The sequence below is a fragment of the Aspergillus nidulans genome, chromosome VII (assembly GCF_000011425.1).
Source record: "Aspergillus nidulans FGSC A4 chromosome VII".
Lineage (NCBI taxonomy): Eukaryota > Fungi > Ascomycota > Eurotiomycetes > Eurotiales > Aspergillaceae > Aspergillus > Aspergillus nidulans.
In genome coordinates this window covers 1790443-1809931 of record NC_066263.1, presented here as the reverse complement: position 1 = coordinate 1809931, position 19489 = coordinate 1790443, and the positions used below count along the sequence as shown (strand labels likewise).

The window sequence follows — 19489 nt, the reverse complement described above, 5'->3', positions numbered from 1 at the left end:
GAGTCACATATTTCCATTGATATGGCGTGCGTTATACTCCCGCTGGCGAGCAACCTCATGTTAGAAGCTACTGTATGCGGTTACCTATCTGACATCTTCGGGCCTGAAGAAAGGATCCTATAGGTCTCTGGAAGCGACGAGCTCAGCTATTGCACCGGGTGAAAGTCCATCCGAAGGCACTTGTCTAGGTGCTTTGGTAGATCATGATTGGGTTTTGTGACTTTTGTTGGAGAGATGATTGTGACAAGGTGCCGACGATTGGCTAACGGCGCCGAAGGTCATCAATACTGTTACTTGCTGAGGCACGCTTTCGAAGGCGGTCAGCCAGAGACGGCTGCCGCAGGCTGCGATAACCAATTCTGACATCTTGTCCGATAACAACAATCCGAAGCGTACTAAAATGACCACCATGGTGGCATGCAGATCGCTTGTGCGCCAATGGCCTCGCTATCTTCGCCACCCTTCTTCGCTGAGAGCGCTCTCAAGGTTGAGTCAACCGAGGGTTCAAACTCAATTTGTACGCCGCGGATACGCTTCCATCTCGGCCGCAGAGCTTAAGTTCGGACAACCGCTGCACGAGACACACCCGCATTTGCTGGACCCTGGAGAGTGTATGTGCTTTTATCCCTTCTGGGCTCTCTTGCATCTGGGATGATAATTGAGATTGAATAGTAACGCCTGGAATCACCGCGCTCGAGTATGCCCATCGCCGTTCCCGACTCGCAAACAAACTCCCTAAACATGCCATCGCTGTCCTGGCGGCCGCGGAGGTGACCTATCGAGCTTCGGGAATCTTTAACGTATTTCGCCAGGACTCCAACTTCTTCTACCTCACCGGTTAGCATTGCTGCGAACATAAGCGGGATGTTTTGCTAATGGCTCAGGTTTCAACGAGCCGGATGCACTGGCCATTATTAGTATGTATTCTAGAGAGGCTGCGTGGCGGCAAATAGCTGATAGGATACAGTAAATGATGGCTCGGGTGACAACCATCTCTTTCACCTCTATTGTCGGGAGAAAGATGCAAAGGCTGAATTATGGGATGGGGCCCGCTCGGGAACGCAGGCCGCAATGGATGTCTTCAATGCCGATGAGGTGAGGTAGACTATCCATCATAAAGTTATAGTCATGATACTAACCGTGATTTGTAGTCGGGCGATATTGAACGTATCAGCGATATCCTCCCTAAAGTTCTCGCCGACGCGACGGAAATCTACACGGATATCCCAGCCTTCAATCCCGGACGATCGTCATTGCACCGCTTTCTATACGGCCCTACCGGCACATCGGAGAAACTCAAGAAGCTGGTTGATCACAGCAAGGTTAAACCGCTGCGGCCCATCCTCAATGAAATGAGAGCGTTCAAAAGTGAAGAGGAGGTTGTACAGCTGCGGCGAGTCGGCCAGGCATCTGGGCGGGCATTCACCGAGGCCATGAGGCACTCGTTCACAGGAGAAAAGGACCTATCATCCTTTCTGGAATATAACTTCAAGCTCAATGGCTGTGATGGCAGTGCTTTCGTTCCCGTTGTTGCCGCTGGCTCGGTAGGTTTATTCCCCGAAAAGGGAAGATGATTTACTAACAAAGATAGAATGCTCTAAGTATTCACTATACGAAGAATGATGACATTTTCAAGTAAGAGTAATGAGCGTCATTGTTAGGGTGCCTGCTAACTCATCGAAGGGACGGAGATATGGTCCTTGTTGACGGAGGCGGTGTATGTCTCCTTGGGTTCAAAAACTTGGATTTTGCTAATTGCTGCAGGAATTGGGCACTTATATTTCAGACATTACCCGGACTTGGCCAGTAAACGGCAAGTTCTCGGATCCGCAGCGCGACCTCTATAATGCGGTGTTGAACGTGCATCGCAGCTGCGTCTCCCTTTGCAGGGAGAGCGCTGGCCTCTCGCTTGACCGCTTACATGGTATCGCTGAAAATGGATTGAAAGATCAATTGACACAGCTGGGCTTTGATCTCTCGGGAGATGTATGTCAACCGTACGTAATGTGGCTTGACCGTCGGCGCTGACCGCAACCAGGCATTGAGGACTCTTTTTCCACACCACTTGGGCCACTACATCGGATTAGATGTCCACGACTGTGCCGGGTATTCTAGGGGCTATGACCTTAAGGCCGGTCAATGTATCACGATTGAGCCGTGAGTATCCATACTGTACCTTTGATATCCATACTTACCAATACCAGGGGCATCTATGTTCCGGACGATGACCGATGGCCGGCCAAATTCCGAGGCGTCGGAATTCGAATTGAGGATAGCGTTTGTGTCGGCGACGACAATCCTATTGTATTGACTACGGAAGCAGTGAAAGAGGTAAGTTCTCTGATGACAACCGTGTACTTAAATCGCTCTGAAGGTGCTAACATGGTGCAACTCCCAGGTGGACGATATTGAGGCACTCCGCGATTAGAGTAGAAAATGACAGAGAAGCGTTAGATAGATACCCATTGTATACTTGTACTATACGACGACGAGCGTTGGATGTTGATCTTTTTTGGGTTGAGCTAGTAATATTGCCTCAAGTCAGTAAACAGGAGATAGGTTGCTCCCTCGTAGATTCTCAAACTGACGCAGAAAACGAGACTAAGCAGCAGCATCGGACCACCCACCCTTGCAAAAATACAACAAGGCTGGTGAGAAGAATCGCGTGTTGAAGGAATGGACGCGGTGGTTGTCTGGTGCACATCCCGCAGCAAAACAAACGAACGGGCTCCACCAGCCTTTGCCTGACACGCTTAGCCTTTGGTGCACTTCCGCCCGGCCTCCTCAATCTTGCACTGCAGTCATTCATCATCACTCCTCTGTCAACCCACTTCTCGCCTCCTGCACCTGTTCTGGCAGTTCGTTGCTTGACTACTTCTTGAGGCTCTGCCTCCTTCACCGACGTTCTCTAAGTCAAGCTTTTCTCTCAGCGTCTACAATGGCCTTTCTCTGAGCGACAGTTTCCCAGCTCTTCGAGACGTGTCGCCTAGTCGCGTGCTCGGTGTCCCCTCGTTGACGAGCTCGCGCTCAGCTCCTTCTTCCTTAAGGTGCCTGTGTGTATTGTTACCTTATGGCAGCAGTATTCATACCCCCATCGCGCGAAACCTCCGTGAACATGTCGACCCGCCGTCCGCTTGCAAACGTGCCGAATGCAACCAATTCCCCTCACAGAGTAGGCCTCGTGCCTGCCAAACGTCCCCGGACGACCAGTGCACAGATTGACATCCCTTACGGCCAGCCTCCTCCGAAGAAACAGGTTGTGGACGGGGCCGGCGCGGAGAACCAGCCTATGAGCCAGACCAAGTTCGCCGCCCTACAAGGCACGGATCCAAAATTGTTTACCCGCAAGACGAACAATGCTCAGCCGAGTGCATTTGAGAAGAAGCTGGTGGCTGCTAGGGACAAGGAACGGCAGCCTCAAAAGGCCACAAAGCAGGAGAAGCCGCCCGCAGAAAATATCTCGATCAGGCAGTGGCAGAGGCACTATCGGAAGGCTTTTCCCCACTTTGTGTTCTACTTTGACGCCGTTCCAATTGATGTTCGCAGCAAATGCTCACGACAGGTCATTGCTTTGGGAGCGGTACGTCAAAATTTCCTTATCTCATCACTCCTTGTTCTGGTCTTGGCCGAATCCCCTCGATTTTCTGGACTGTGTATTTGACTCTGTACTGATCATATGTATAGCGTGAAGAAAAGTTCTTCTCCCGTCTAGTAACCCATGTTGTTACATCCCGACCAATACCCCCCGAGATAGACAGGCGAGCACAAACGGGGCACACCCAGGATACACCAAATGAGTCTGCTGGGGATGGTGCTATGCTGCAAACAGTCAATCCTGCTGAATTGGAAATGCATTTACACTTAGCCGTTTGTCCTAAGCGTGAACAAAGCCAAGATGTCCTGCATCGAGCTCGGGAAATGGGTATGAAGATCTGGGCCGTAGAGAAGCTGCAGCGCATGATTGCCACGATCAACGACATAGATCTTACTAATGGGAGTGGCCATTCTACACGGAATAATGCCGCCGGGTCTCAGACGAAGTCCAGAGGAAAAGATGATCTCTCACAAGTTCTCCAGAACGAACTGAACGGCCCCTCTGACCGAAGTCATCTATCTGTGCTCAAAGACTTGGTACCATTCAAGGGCCCTTTTATATACGTACATGACATGGATGAAAAGACACGACCCGTCATGGTTCGAGAATATCCTAAAGTTGCAAGACGACAAGACGGCGTGTGGCCGCAGTTCAGGAGTGCTCCGCTCGGCAAGTGCCCGTTTATCGAGGATGTGCCCTCTAAACGAGAGATTGAAAGACAACGAGCTCGTCAGGAGAAAGAGAAGAAAGAATTTATCAAACCTGCAGTGCCTCAATCTAAACACACCGCGGTGGAACCTCGAAACGAGGAAAACTTGCCGCTCAAAAAAGAAACGAGTCCTGCCGAGGGAGATGAGCTCGCCCCGCATTGCACCAGGCAAGAGACTCCGGATGCTCCTCAAGGGCTTCCCTTGTCTCCTAAAAAGAGCTCAGAGAGCTTTATTCCACCACAGCTTAACCGCAAAGGCCCGTTCTATCATGGCCGGGAACCAGCCGCCTCAGGCGTACAACCTTCAAACATCACCTCTGCCATTCGTTCTCAAATGGTCTCCTCGACGGCTGCTGCGCCTGGCGCAAAGGCCGGTCTCAGCAAAGAAGTCCATGAGTTGAAACGCAAAGTGCTTGAGAAGAGTCACGTCGGCTACTCGACTAACGTCGCACAGCCCTACCGGGCTTTGGATACGGCTACGGCCGAGAGGACAGAAAAGACCAACAGTTGCAAATCAAGTCGGCCTGACAAGCTCGGCAACATTGAAGAGGAGACCACACAATCAGAAGCAACAGACTCGACAAAATCCAGGACGATTCTCCGTAAGAGCGGAGAGCAAAGAAAGAAAGAAAGACGAAGAGACCCAAAGCCAGGATACTGTGAGAACTGTAGGGATAAGTTCGACGACTTTGATGAGGTACGTTTTCCGTCTCTAGACTAAGCAGGCAAGGAGCTGAGTAGGATACAGCATATAATGACAAGAAAACACCGCAAATTTGCTGCGAACAGTGCCAATTGGGCCGAGCTAGACTCATTACTGTTCCAGCTGGAACGACCGCTCAAGGATGAATACGATTATGTCTAGTATACCCGGCTCTTCGAATCGCATGATGGCTACCATGTATACAGTGCATCTCAACGCCAGCCCAATCATGACCTGCCTTTGCCTTCCGGTCCCGGTCAAGATTAGCCGTGATTCTGCGTGTTTACAGCCACCAGCGGCATGGTCGATGCGAGCAGCGTGAGCTTTGATAGATTTTGCATTTGATGGCCTGCGTTCGCTGATATGCATTTGCTCTTGTCGGTGTTTTCTTCGTTGATTTACCTCCACGTTTATTGCGGTCGATTTCTACCATATTCCATGTTCTACGGAACAGTGTCATAGCAAGGTGTTCTTGGATTTTTGTTCTTGCTTTATAATTCCGTTTTCCGGACTCATTTGCTCAAAACTCCGATGGGTTCGCAACTCGAATATGGCATAGCCATCAAGATGCGACTCTGAACCTGTTGGGCAATGGCTGAGGATTGGGAGGTGACACAGAACTTCCAACATTTGTGGGATGCTCTGCATCGATCCAGCAGCCCTTAATCCAACTGACCCTACCTCGCTTACTTCTTCACATCTCTTGCATTGCCATCCTCCATTGGACAATTGCAGTCCTCATACACCTTAACTCAATCATTTTCTCTTATTCTCTTATTATTTTCGGTCATGGGCGGATGTTTTTCTCGGGGTTGCATGAAGCCGACTACTTGGATCGGTACGGGCGGGTGTTGTATTTTATTGTCTTTGAGGGGGATGCCTTTATTTTTGCTTCTGGGGTCTTATATAAGAACCTCTGATCCCTTTTTTTTCAAGTGTCTATCTTTTCTTCTCGGTAGAGTATTTAACTTGCCTTGTTTATTCCCTCTTATCTATAGCGTGGGGAGATCAGGTCGAGTGACTGGGCGATGGGTTGTGCAGCATGTGCTTAGGGAGTAAGCTTGTTGGACTACAATCAGATAGCGGTTTGAGGGGAATCTAAGACTACTCTATTTAATTCGTGCCTGGCCAGTGTTGAACTGGGTTAGTATTTACTAAAATGAACTGTCAATAAAAGGCGGAGAAGGAAGAGCCTCGGCCTAGATTCTCGGGCCGGAACAAGTGGGGTCCGGCGGGACAGCCACGAGAGCGGTAAGTAGAGTCAGCCAATGATCAAGCTTACGCGGAGAAGAGGAGGCAGAATGACCACAAGAGCAAGGACCCCCACTCGATTTTCTTTCAGATGCTCTTGCCTACGCTGCAATTACCAGCACGCGGGCTCATTATATAGACACCAATGCTTGTTGACATGGAGTCAGATCTTGTTTCGCTTGACTCATTCTCAGTTGTACTACCTACTTGTTGTGTATAGGCTCGCCTACTTCACAAGTATACATACCTTCGCCAGTGACGCCATTCCCAAAGCTGGAGCGCCTCGGCTGGTCCGGCTCCTTCATCTGTGATATCCAACAACACCCAGTCTAATCTTGCCAAAAGATGACTTTCTTAAGAATAGCGACAAAGCGGGCCATATACCTGCATCGTCCTGCTAATCCGGCTCTTCCTACCTCGTCTATACTCCCTGTCCTGCACAGCACCAACGTCGCCACTCGTGTACCCTCACCATGCGCCATCCGTCATAGCTCCCACTCGCCGTTGGGAGCAGCCCAAGCCAATCCCAGAAAGAAAGTTACCATGCAGACCTTACGAAATTTATACAAGAAGGGCGAGCCTATTACAATGTTGACTGCGCACGATTTTCCGAGCGCGCATGTCGCCGACGCAGCCGGAATGGACATGATTCTCGTGGGTGATAGCTTGGCAATGGTCGCTCTGGGCATGCAGGATACGAGCGAAGTGACTCTAGATGACATGTTAGTGCACTGTCGCAGTGTTGCCCGAGCTGCTCAGAGCGCCTTTACAGTTTGTCAAGCCTGATGAAGACTTTGTTTGTGCCCACGATCCTAACAATCGTTATGCAGGTTTCAGATTTACCTATGGGTTCGTACGAGGTGTCGCCAGAACAAGCTCTTCAGTCGGCTATTCGAATCGTGAAAGAGGGTCGGGTGCAGGGGGTTAAGCTTGAAGGTGGGGAGGAGATGGCTCCAGCCATCAAGCGCATCACAACTGCTGGTATTCCCGTTGTTGGACATATCGGTCTCACGCCTCAGCGTCAAAACGCGCTTGGAGGGTTTCGAGTTCAAGGAAAGTCAACGACGGACGCACTGAAACTGTTAAAGGACGCACTTGCGGTACAAGAAGCAGGTGCGTTCATGATAGTTATCGAGGCCGTACCGCCAGAGATCGCAAGTATTGTCACACAAAAGCTCAGTGTTCCTACCATTGGTATTGGTGCCGGGAACGGTTGCTCTGGACAAGTACTCGTCCAGATTGACATGACCGGGAACTTCCCGCCTGGTCGCTTCTTACCCAAATTTGTTAAGCAGTATGCCAACGTCTGGAACGAGGCACTCCAAGGCATCCAACAGTATCGTGAGGAGGTTAAGAGCCGAGCGTATCCCGCAGAGCAGCACACATACCCTATACCGAAAGAGGAACTGGTTGAATTCCAGAAGGCTGTTGATGAATTACCTGAAGAGAAATGATTATGGAATAGTTGCGTCTTATGTTTTGCTCCGCTTCCTTCATCAACTACTTTGGCAGTGGCATTTCAGGGTGTGGTACCTACTATAACCTTTGTACAAATTGCTTCTAAACGCGGTTTACGAACCATTGCACAAATATTTATAAGCTGTAGTATATATGAATTTGATTTGTGATGCTGAGCTCGTGCTTAACGTGTACCCGATCCCGCCGCCAACTCTTTGGAACTTTGAAAACAAGAACTCCATTAACATCAAAAATGCATCAAGTAGTTAGCGAGTAACAACAGGCTGAGAAGCGCTGCCTCGTGGAAATATTTCGAAGACCCAAAGCACGTTATCATTACAATTAATATTACAAAAGTCCCAGTGGTGCTAGGTGGTATGGATCATAAGATTATGTAATTTAGAATGTATCAACACGTGACATATCATGTGACTGACTACCTAACCACGCATGTTAATCCTCGCGTGCCTATTCTCATCCAACACTTCTTCACGCATCACTGCTCCAGCAATAAGGAAGCTACCTCGCGCACTAGTGTTGATATTGAGTATGTGCTATAGTTGTGTCTCACATCGCCAGATCTAAGAGCTTTATTGCCTTGTTGTCGTAGAACAGATCTGGGTGGCGCGCGCGCAACTGTCTCCAGAGGCACACCTGTTACCTACAACCGCGCCGTAGAAATCTGAACCTTTCAATCGCTACAATCGATCGCCATGGCTGGTAAGCTCAGTACTATACGCTGGATGTCTTGCGCCAACCACATTGTCCTTGTTTAGGCGACTAGAACTCCAGCTATACCCCTCACGTGGATTAGTGAGCTAACTCCAGCGCCAGATGAACCGCGTCGCTCCGGTCGCTCGACCAAGGGCCAGCACAAGAGCCTCGACATGGTCAACGAAACGCCAACAAAGAAAACGAAAGCTAAAGCGCAGCCCAGAGATAAACCCCCGAAACCCTCCGCAGAGCCTACCCCCGCGCCTAGCGAGGAGGAAGAGATTATCCGGTGCATCTGCGGCGAATATGAGGAAGAGGAAGACATCGAGCGAGATATGATTTGCTGCGATCAGTGTTCAGCATGGCAACATAATGATTGCATGGGTTTGACATTCGCGAAGGGCGAAGTGCCCGATCAGTACTTCTGCGAGCAGTGCAAGCCCGAAGACCATCCGGTGCTCATGGACAAGATAGCAAGAGGCGAGAAGCCATGGTTAGAGGTAGCGGAACGAAGAAGAAAAGAAGCTGAAGAGTTGAAACAGGCACGACGCAAGAAGGGAAGGAGAGGAGGCAAGAGAGGCAGACCAAGCGAGCCGAAGGAGCCGAAGCCTGAGAAGAGCACACCTTCTCGTACACCGGCACCCCGAGCGTCAGGTACTCCTGCCGCTGAACCACCAGCGCCTGTGATCGCTACCCCAGCTCCCGAGAAAAATAGTCATTCGCCTGAGAAGCCACCATCCAGTTCTCAGAAGCGAAAGCTGAGTGAACAGGAGGTATCGACGCCGGAGTCGGTAAGTAGTTACATTCCCCATCAACGCTAGACTGAAACTCTAACTCACATCAAGGGCCCCAAGACGAAACAGGCAAAGATTTCGCCGCCTGCTGCAAGCCCGGCACCTCACGTCAACCAGTCGCCAGAGGATAAAGAGCCAGTTGGCCAGGATACTAATCAAACGCCGGCCGCGGACACTACGAAGACTGAACGACTGAAGACTCTTGAAGATATCACCAATCCGGCTAGGAGGAATGCTGCTAGCGCGCTAACTAAAGTGTTTGTGGACCAGATCTCCAGTGCCCTGGCGGGAGGGTCTTTCAAAATGTCTGAAGGCAAGACGGGGGAGGAAGTTGGTCAGCAACTTGGCATCTCAGTCGAGGAGGCTTTGTATCAAAATCTAATGGGGGGAGGTGGAGAGGCTACCTCAGAAGCTTATAAGATACAACTGCGGGCGATTTTGTTCAACGTAAAGAAGAACCCTTCTCTACGGGATCGTCTGCTCGTAGGTAGTTTAACTCCTGATGCCCTCTCTAGAATGAGCTCCCAAGAGATGGCAAGCGAGGAGCTACAACAGAAAGATGCTGAGATCAAGCGAGAGGCTGAAAGACAGCACATGATCATTCAGGAACAAGGGCCCCGGATTAGGCGAACCCATAAGGGAGAAGAACTCGTTGAGGATGATCAGACTAATGTTTCTACTGAGCCTGTCTTCTCAAACATTCCTCGTCGCGTTACCGAGACGGATGGGAGTCCGGCGGCGCAGAGTCCAACTAGTCCAAGTGCTAAGCAGCCAGAGACTGACGGCCATAAGGTCAAGACAGACGCTACACCAGCTGAACCCACGCCTCATGACGAACATTTCCCGACCCGGAGCCATTCTCCTGGCGCCGGTCAGGACCAAGTCTTCCCGGAGGTGGCCACACACATTAGCCAGCCAATACCCACTGGCAACGTCCAGGCCGATGCAGAGATTGATCAGTTGTTGAAAGACGACGACGAACCCGAGTCTCCACCATATTCACCGAAGGACCACCACGATGAGGGAGCTGTCTGGCATGGCCGAGTCGTCATGAACCCCGTCGCAGAGTTCTCGTCGTTTGCGAAGCATGTCGCGGGAGCAGACTTGAGTGGAAGAATTCCTTGGAACGACCTCATACCATCTACACTGCTGATCGATGGGAGAATCAAAATTCAATCCGCCGGAGAGTACCTATGTGGCTTGCGGTTCAGTCAATCAACAGATGTCTCGGTCGTCGCCATAAGCAGTCCTGACTCCTCCAAGGACAAGTCTAATTTTGACAAACTGTTTGACTACTTCCAGGGCCGTGAGCGATACGGCGTTATGGGCAAGCATCCTCTAGAAGCAGTCAGGGATACCTACCTCATCCCCATCGAGGCCGGTTCAACGAAGAAGCCCGAGTTTATCGAGCTGCTAGAGAACAACGCACTCGAGGATCCAACCCCAGAACGCCTTTTCCTTGTCGTATTCGCCGTGAAGACAGGCGAGTCGAACCCACCATCCGTGCAACCCCCATCGCTGCACGCAAGCATGGAACCTGCGGCTTCAGCAAGTCCGTTAACAGTCACCTCCGGCACACCCCAGCAACCCTTCGCAACTCCCGGCCCTCGGCATTTATTGCAATACCCTCAAACACCATCACCCGCATTCCCCGGTGCATCCCACGCAACGGCTCCATATTCCCAGCCACAACCACAGCCGCAGATCCAGCATCAACAACCACCTCCAAAAGCCACGCAGTACAACTCATCATTACAACCTCAGCTGCCAACAGAGCCTACCGGTCTCCCGGCCGCCATTCAGGTCTTAGGAGGCCATGCAAATACCCCCGCGATCCAGGAGCTCCTCCAGAAGGCGCCAACCATCACTGTGACACAGCTGAACGTCGTTCGCGACATTCTTGTCCGGCGTCCCCAGGCAGCGGCTGATTATACTACCTTAATGGATGAATTACTTGGAGAATCAACGACCAGAACAAATGGGAGTGGAACTGGGAGTGGGAACGGTCATCCGCCGCCACAGCAGCAGCAGCCGGCGCAGTAGCGAAATCTGCAGGGAAGGATATGCTGTACAATACGTTCGTTGTTTCGTTATATCCTCTTCCGCTGAGGTTCTATATCCTGTTCTATTCGTTTCTCTATTTTTTTCTCATTCGCCGGCTGTCGTTCGCAGTATTCATGCGCCTCGGTGTTTCGTGTTTTTTTTTTATTCATGACTTAATGGACGGATCCATGAACAGGATGGACACAAGTGCTTCAAATCGTTTTTTTGAGGGTCGAAAATGGATTAAGGTTGAGTTTCTATTAATCATATGGGATCTATTTCTACTTGGTATAGTTTATGAATTTTTTTTTTTTTTCCTCTTGGATGTTGTTCGACACCTAGGTTGAAAGCCATTCATATACATGGTTGGTTACCGCCTGCAAGACATATCCTCCACCTAGCAAGTAGCTAATACGTTGAACTGAGGGAGATTTCGTCTTATGCAGTAAGTAGCTAGTAAATGTCGCATAGGTTCTATTACCACGTATTTTGTTCCCTAAATCCTAGGCATAATAGAAACAGAACGCCTGCGCTATGCAAACCCAGATCAGTACATACAGAGTAAAGTGACCATAAGATCCACAGTATAGAGACATTAATACGAAACAATCACCACCGTCCACCCCTCTTCTTATACCCGCCACCACCATACCTCGGGCCCCTTCCACCGCCAGACCGACCGCCCCAACCACCACCATCGTCCTCATCATGGTGTCTCATGGGCGGCGGTCGACCCTTAAGCTCCTCATGTAGCTTCTTCCATCCCTTGCGCATATCAGAATAACCCATGTGCATTTTTCCGAAGAAGTGATCCGCCAGACGACGGTCGTTGTCAAGACGACTCAGGTACGCGCCGCAGACATCGCATACTTGGAGTTTCTGGTGACCTGATGGGCCGGATGTATCTTGCAAGTTCTTGAGTTCGCGTTCACATGTTTCCTTCTGATGCTTTGCGGTGCGAATCTTGTGTAATTCATTGAGAGCTTGCGCGACGGAGCCGGTTTCGCCAAGGACCGAGACCTCGAGAAGGCCGGTGTTAATGGTTTGCGTAAGGTCAGATATTTGTTTGAGCTATTGTAGTTAAAGCATTAGCATATTTCAGTCCCTAACACAGTTCAAGGCGTGCGTTCCGTGGCCCGTACCAGATTATTCGTCTGCCGGATCTCATCCGGCGTCTTCTCCAGCCGTCGCTGGGCAGACTCAATTCGTCGGTCACAGTCATCAATATACTTCTGCATATCGCGCATATAGTCATATTCGAACCCCCATTTCGCCTTGTCCGCCGCGGAAGCTGTCTCGTATTCCGTCTTCAGTCCTTCACTGTGCACCTTCGGACAGGGGCCAAGATCCTGCTTTGTGTTTGTGAATAGATCGTGCGGACAGGTTCCGACGAGGTACGAGCGGCAAACTTTAGGGTCGGTGATGGAGAGCTGGGCGTTGCGCGAGGGCGCGCCAGGGATTCCGATGAGCTGGTCGGCTGCGATGAAGAAGTTTGTTAACCTGGGTTTTAGTGTTGTGAATAGCGAATCGAGTATTTACCTCCCATCAGCTGCTCGAGCAGCTTTCTCTGTTCGGCCGCCATTTTACTGTGAGGAGCGAGGACGTGGCAAGCTCGAGATTGAAGGGTGTGATAGTAGGTGGTGCTGGATGGTTGACTTAAACGGCGGCGAAATTGGAGATTGGCGCTAATTGCGGATGGCGCTTACGCCCTTTAGGTAATCGTGTAAGCACCCGCTCGACTGTCCAGACAACCTTCTTCCCTCTTTATTGCCGACAACTGTTTTCCGTAGAGATATTGTTGTTCAACCACGACTAAGACTATTCTGTGGAGTTATCTTGCAGCTGTTTGCTTTTCCAAAACAGTATCATTTCAGCTATATGTCCGCAGATTAATCAAGCCAGCTACGCGGATACGGGTATAGTTTCTCCTCTTTCTAACTTATCCCACAAATCTGTTCCAGCGGTCAACAAGTTACCTGCAGGTTCACATGACTGTTCTGAAAAGCACCAGAAACCGGCCTGTCTTTTGCCTAAAGACAAGTACCGCGTACACTGAACTCTATGGCGCCCCAGGTTCTAGTCAGAGACTTAAGCAGCAGCAGCACACTTGGATCTGAACAAAATGTTGGCTGGTGATCTAAAAACATACAACATTTGGACTTCGGAACAACTGAGGACCGGGGCATATCTAGACAGTCGGCGCTCCACTGTTAGAACTCTGTCTCGATCCATTATATGGAAACTACTTCTCGCAGGAAGATTGGGACTAGCTGCATCAAGTTCATACGCCCAAGAAGGCCTCTAGTCTTCGCTCCGGAAAGGAAGAGATCTCACGCCGCCTGTATGTTCTCCTCAAAGACGCAAAGGTCATTCCGCCCGTCATTCGATCTTCCTCCTGCAACGGCCAAGGCCAGGTTGTTGATAGTGCTGGCTAGTGATTACTGGCGCCTGTGACAAACGAATTGGAAGCGACAACTTCCTGGTATCTTACGCTGGGCTTCTCTGCAGGGACACAATACAATCTAGACTACTTACGTATATGTACAGCCCAGGTGCTGGCGCTGGCCAGGTTTGATGGTGCGGATCCGGAGCAGCATTCGAGGCTGGAGCACTGGCTCTTTTGTGGTTTAGCCATGAAAGGCACGTGGAACCGAGGCGTTATTCGTCTGAGTTCATGGCGCATGGGCTCTTCCGGGCTGTGCATTTTCTCAGGGCACACAGAATATCCATTTAGTATCTTGAAATCTCTAAACAAGGCTTACTTCAATTGACCTAGGTACCGTTCTGGCTTTGGAGGTTTATATTTTGGGTCCTGGTCCATCGAGTATTGGCTTGGGCTAGGCGCTAGGCTACCGGAATGTTTGTCAAACCAGAGGGGCAAACATTGAACTGCGATCTGGAATAGATTGCTTTACTACGTCTAGGCTAGAAGTACTAAACGTCTCGTTCTGACGGCGCAATCAATATCATCCAGTGCTTGGACTATAGACGCTACGCCCAATATGGCTTAGCGGGGATATCTATCTTAGCTCCGCGTTACGGAGAACCTTCAGGACCTTGCCTGGTGTCCTCTCTCGGCCAGTGCGATATTTAGAACTCTACCCTGCCAAACGCTTGCCTCTGGACAGACTCTGAATTGATTTCTGGCTTGCGACCGAAGCGCAACGTGCTATCAATTCCGCCTAATCGCCTCGGCAAAGGCCCGCGCTTCACGCAGCCGAAGTCGACCTTTTACATGGCTTCTAGCCCCTGACCGAAAGACAATCGAGCTTCGAAAAGCCTTGATACGACAAGCATGACGTGATGACTATCATCTATATCCTTGCGCTCGCTATCGCCGCGTTGTCCGTTGGCTCCGCGGCATCGAACTATCACGAAAACCTCCTCCTACAACCGCTTCCGCCCTCGTCCTTACTCGCCTCGTTCAATTTCAGAAGCAACGCGACACAGACGTCATTCCAGCAGCAGCATTTCCGATATTTCCCTCGCGCGCTTGGTCAGATTTTACAGCACGCAAACACCCGTGAACTCCACCTCCGGTTTACCACTGGGCGATGGGATTCTGAAAGCTGGGGCTCGCGTCCTTGGGACGGAGCAAAGGAAGGAGGCACCGGCGTCGAACTATGGGCGTGGATTGAGGCGGCTGATGATGAGATGTATGTGGTTAAACCTCCCTTACAGTAGTTTGGTACTGACGTTGTCTCTAGAGCTTTCTCGAAGTGGATTACATTGACACAATCGTTGTCAGGGCTTTTCTGTGCATCGTTGAACTTTATCGATTCAACGAGAACGACGCGGCCTGTTGCATCGTTCGAGGCTACCGGTCACCATGTTGATTCGGACAACCTGCACCTGCTCCACGGAACCCTTCCTGGCGAGGTTGTCTGCACGGAGAACTTAACGCCGTTCCTAAAGCTACTGCCTTGTAAAGGGAAGGCTGGGGTGGCTAGCTTACTTGACGGACATAAGCTGTTTGATGCTGCTTGGCAAAGCATGGCGATCGATGTGCGCCCCGTCTGTCCGTCGTCGGGAGAATGTCTGATGCAAATCGATCAGACTGTAGACATAGTGATGGATATTGAGCGGTCAAAGCGTCCAAGAGGTTAGTCCCACGGCTCGCTCTTCAGAAAAAGGCTAATAGTACAGGCAATCCAATTCCCCGACCAGTTCCTGCAGACAAACTTGTCTGTGACACTTCCAAGTCTTACCATGCAAGGGACACTTGCTATCCGTTAGAGACGACAGCCGCGAAAAGCTGGAGCATATCGGAGCTCTTCGGGCGCACTGTTAGTGGCTCATGTCCCTTGATGGATACGCAAGAGAAGACTGTTTGCCTCCGCGTTCCGCCTACACAGGAAGTGCGTCCTTCGCCAGAGTTGGTGAATGCGAGATTTTATGATCAGTTCACTCGCTGCTATACGCCACCGTCGTCCGAGCCTTTCGACTTGGATGTCCCAGAGCAAGCTGCCATAAATATTACTAGCAGTGTCCCGCTTGAAGAGCCCGTTCTCCATGCTGAGCGGACAATTGTCGGACACGGGCAGGAGCGAGGGGGAATGCGCATTATCTTCGATAACCCTTCGAGTGAGAAGCCCGTCGATTTCATCTACTTTGAATCTCTTCCCTGGTTCCTACGACCTTATATCCACACACTTCAATCAACCATCACCGGCCCCGATGGCGTTCGTCGACAAGCCCCGACCACCGATTTTATCAGAGAGACCTTTTACCGCCCTGGCGTTGACCGCGAGCGCGGGACACAACTAGAACTCGCCCTGTCCGTTCCACCCGCTTCCACCGTGACTCTTACCTACGATTTCGAGAAGGCTATCCTGCGCTATACTGAGTACCCGCCCGACGCAAACCGAGGGTTCAATGTCGCCCCGGCCGTTATTAAGATCGCCGCCTCAAAGCCTATCTATATCCGTACAACGAGTCTTCTCCTCCCCCTCCCGACACCCGATTTCAGTATGCCATACAACGTCATCATCCTTACGAGCACGGTGATTGCGCTTGCCTTTGGCAGCATCTTCAATTTGCTCGTGCGCCGCTTCGTCACTGTCGAAGAAGCGGCCGCGCTTCGGGCGCAGACATTCAAGGGCCGCCTGGGTGGGAAGATTGTTGCCCTACGCGATCGGATACGTGGAAAGAGCGCCAAGGTGGAATAGTATATGCTCATATTCTGATTACCAGTCTCATTAAATTTCATTAAACATAAAACATTCAAGCTCGTGATTCCGTCCCATGGATCACATTTCTTTCGTCCCTACTCTGATTTTCTGCATTGCCCACCTCCATTAACATATCAATCCCCAATAGAACTAATATAACTACCAAGGAAGAGTATTTATGACTCACCCAGTAATTATCTCCTTGGCAGTCTCCCACCCCGGCAGCGTCCCCGCCCCGCCAGGCTTATGATTCATAAAGCTTGTATCCTCTTTGTCACCCTCTAGTGGCTCCTGTTCCGCAGAGCCCATGGCGCGGCTGGTGTACTTGTCTTCAGCGGCGTTCTTCTGTTGTTTCAAGCTGTGGAAACCGTAGATTGTATCGGCAGGGCGATCCATCTATCCGCACGATTACAGAGAATCATTAGTTATGCACTGTGTTTGAAAGGGGTGGAAGTGAACGGCATACATCGACATGGCCCAGGCCTTCGTTTCCGCCCTGGGTTGCGGCAGGACGGCTTGTTGTCTGCGACTCAGTAGGCATTCCGCGTTGGATTGCTGGCAATTTACGTGACTTTTGAAGAGAAGATCAATATTATGTAGTAAAAATATGGATTGCTTATTGTTTTGTGAAGCGGAAAAGGCAGCCTTATATAGATGAGATGTATTGAGTGGAAGACCGATGATGTCGATGGCAATGATGTCATTGCATCAGTTCAGGTACCCCCCATTTCTCCTCATCCCATCAAACTATGCATGAGAATGATTCAATTACAGCTAATTTGTGGAGCACGGAAGAACATGAAACAAAATCTGGTAAATAGATGTAGTGCGTGCATCCAGTAAGTTTTTTGGCCGTATCAATTTAGGGCTATAATTCTACCCAGCCACCCATTCTTCCCTCTACGGCACAGTTCCCAACGACAGACATACGGGCTAATGGATAGGGAGCAGTTGGACATATCATATCTTCTGCTAGATTCTCTTTTTACTGAGGATGATATTTTGATGATTCGTCCTCCTCTGAGTTCTGCATATGCCGGAACCATTGGCAGTCTCAACAACATTATACATAACATAAACGCTTGGAAGGCTTAGGACGTAGTATTTATATCGTCTTTCCTCTCCAATCTAAGTAGTCTCCGCTAGCCGGATGAGGTTGAGGTTGAGCGTACAGTTTGTATTGCACCATATCTCTGTTTAGAGCGGGGTTGGGCTGCTAGCCCTAAGAGTCTCCAAGAGCCATTCCGAGAACCCTTCGCTTTCAAATAGGACGTTTCGAGAGGTCATCTGAATAGCTTATTTGCTTTTTATGACACAATATGGACAGGCAAGTTAAGACGGCTGCATCGGCGGTCTTCACTGACTGCTGTGGTGTCGACCGGACTGACAGTTTAGGACCCTTAGCGGAGGACCGGGAATGACATAGAATTATCTAGGTCCATGCCCTTTATACCTATCTCTGCTCTCTTGGTATCAACTAGAAAATCGTTGACTACGTCTCTGCTCCGCCCAGGTTCAATCCCCACATCTTGTGCCACTGCCCACCACGAGGTACTCATTTATGTGGAAGCGCTAATCCAACCCGTATGCAAATGCGGCGCCACGCAGTCGCTGCAAGAGGAGGTATCTAAGGCGTTAGAGAAGAACAGTACAAGTATACTCAGGTCTCTCCTTGGCTATATTTCACATGAATTAGCTAGACTCGTGGAACCCTGGAAGATCCCTTAGCTAGTTCAGCCAGGCCATACGACCCGCTGGAGCTAAATCAACCTGAACTTAAGAATATGGTATAATCTAGCCCGTAAAAGTCAGTTGTACGGGGCTGGAACTGACATTTTTGTCCACTTGGGGTCTAGGTAGGCTTCTGTGCGTGGCAGTGCATTGGGAGAGGGGTTCTACATCATCTGCTACTAGGTGCTCTCTGTTTGTATAATAAGTGATTTTCTTGGGCTGGCGCCTTATAATTATATCTGTTAGATATATCCAAGGAAAAATTTTTTAAAAAGAAAAAAAGGAAGGAAAGAAATAATATCTCAGACCGATGGACTTGGCTCAACTCGATACCATGCTTCGTCGTGTGTCTTTGTCACGTTCTTTGTTCCCTCAGTTTAAGCAGTGCTGATGCAGTACAGGGAATGACTACACACTACGACACTGAACCCTTCAAAAGCCAGCAGCCAAGTTTCCAGATGAAAATGAATGCTGCTATTGGGTTTTGATTATGTAGGAGACACGGAGTGGCCTCGGGTACATAGAGCTTTTCTTCAAAAGCCCCGGCATCATGGTTAACAAGCCCTAGATGAAAGACAGACTGGCCCTATTTGGGAAATGCTCATGGCGCCTTTGTTAGAATGGGATTGACTTGCATCTATCTGTGCTCTAGACCATCTATTTCCGTCTGCAGAGTCAAGTCCAGGAGCACCGCCCTATAATAAATCCGTTTCAAACCCAACCCCTTCCTCTGTAGTATCTTCCTCCACCATTCACCTACAATCAAACTCATCAAAATGTCCATCTCAAGCTTGTCCTCCATCTCTAATACACAATTCAATCCCAGCTCAATCCCCGCATTCCTGGTCCCGGGACCGTTTGCCAGAAAGATCCTCCTCCAAATCCACACCTGGACAGTCCACAACAACCCGCACAAACCACCACACCACTGGACCATCTCCCTAATACCGCTCCGTGACCTTGCTAACCCAACTACATGCTGGAAGCTTTACCACATCTTCGACACTCCCAGTGGGTACGAAGTAATAGACGAGTTCGAACCGCTGTACTCTGCGTCTTTCCTGGGGCCGGAACTGCACTCCCGATACGATGTGTGTTTGATTGATGTGAAGTATATGTTCATACTTGATGCCTTCCTGAAGGAGATCCTGGGCCAGAGGGAGTTTCGATGGGTGGAGCTTTTGGCGGCGTATTTGGTCATGGAGAAGTGGGTTGGAGAGAGGGAGGCGAGGGTGCTGCGGAAGGAGCTTAAAGTAGGACAATATGAGCCGGCGGGCAAGAAGAGAGGGAGGAATATGGAGAGGTAGACTTCTCTATCGA

General features: G+C 50.1%; 8 protein-coding genes across 8 annotated transcripts, besides 1 other annotated feature; 6 read left to right on the top strand and 2 right to left on the bottom strand.

Moving 5' to 3' along the window:
- Window positions 1-19489: part of a sequence feature (contig 1.28 1..98898(1)) that runs on past both edges of the window.
- On the top strand, window positions 410-2428 carry ANIA_01780 (aminopeptidase; the record flags this gene model as incomplete). The annotated part of the gene is made up of 11 exons (XM_654292.1): window positions 410-611; window positions 673-837; window positions 885-917; window positions 968-1095; window positions 1152-1544; window positions 1592-1635; window positions 1684-1717; window positions 1765-1986; window positions 2039-2157; window positions 2205-2331; window positions 2375-2428. The coding sequence occupies 11 exons, from the start codon at window positions 410-412 to the stop codon at window positions 2426-2428; spliced, it is 1521 nt and encodes a 506-aa protein (XP_659384.1).
- On the top strand, window positions 2827-6122 carry ANIA_01779 (protein serine/threonine kinase activating protein nimO). Its single transcript, XM_050612862.1, has 3 exons — window positions 2827-3580; window positions 3685-5001; window positions 5053-6122. Exons 1-3 carry the CDS (start codon window positions 3071-3073, stop codon window positions 5167-5169), a joined length of 1944 nt encoding a protein of 647 aa, XP_050468730.1. The 5' UTR covers window positions 2827-3070; the 3' UTR covers window positions 5170-6122.
- Window positions 6364-7712, top strand: ANIA_01778 (3-methyl-2-oxobutanoate hydroxymethyltransferase pantoB; the record flags this gene model as incomplete). The annotated part of the gene is made up of 2 exons (XM_654290.2): window positions 6364-7029; window positions 7089-7712. Exons 1-2 carry the CDS (start codon window positions 6604-6606, stop codon window positions 7710-7712), a joined length of 1050 nt encoding a protein of 349 aa, XP_659382.1. The 5' UTR covers window positions 6364-6603.
- ANIA_01777 (putative PHD finger domain protein) lies at window positions 8430-11267 on the top strand (the record flags this gene model as incomplete). The annotated part of the gene is made up of 3 exons (XM_654289.1): window positions 8430-8436; window positions 8551-9221; window positions 9276-11267. The coding sequence occupies 3 exons, from the start codon at window positions 8430-8432 to the stop codon at window positions 11265-11267; spliced, it is 2670 nt and encodes an 889-aa protein (XP_659381.1).
- On the bottom strand, window positions 11606-12849 carry ANIA_01776 (LUC7 domain-containing protein; the record flags this gene model as incomplete). The annotated part of the gene is made up of 4 exons (XM_654288.1): window positions 11606-11720; window positions 11920-12338; window positions 12410-12744; window positions 12807-12849. The coding sequence occupies 4 exons, from the start codon at window positions 12847-12849 to the stop codon at window positions 11606-11608; spliced, it is 912 nt and encodes a 303-aa protein (XP_659380.1).
- gpi16 (GPI-anchor transamidase subunit GPI16) lies at window positions 14571-16435 on the top strand (the record flags this gene model as incomplete). Its single annotated transcript, XM_654287.1, has 3 exons — window positions 14571-14923; window positions 14975-15369; window positions 15435-16435. The coding sequence occupies 3 exons, from the start codon at window positions 14571-14573 to the stop codon at window positions 16433-16435; spliced, it is 1749 nt and encodes a 582-aa protein (XP_659379.1).
- ANIA_11314 (uncharacterized protein) lies at window positions 16573-16979 on the bottom strand (the record flags this gene model as incomplete). Its single annotated transcript, XM_050612861.1, has 3 exons — window positions 16573-16597; window positions 16656-16834; window positions 16905-16979. The coding sequence occupies 3 exons, from the start codon at window positions 16977-16979 to the stop codon at window positions 16573-16575; spliced, it is 279 nt and encodes a 92-aa protein (XP_050468729.1).
- ANIA_01774 (uncharacterized protein) lies at window positions 18946-19476 on the top strand (the record flags this gene model as incomplete). The annotated part of the gene is made up of 1 exon (XM_654286.1): window positions 18946-19476. The coding sequence occupies one exon, from the start codon at window positions 18946-18948 to the stop codon at window positions 19474-19476; it is 531 nt and encodes a 176-aa protein (XP_659378.1).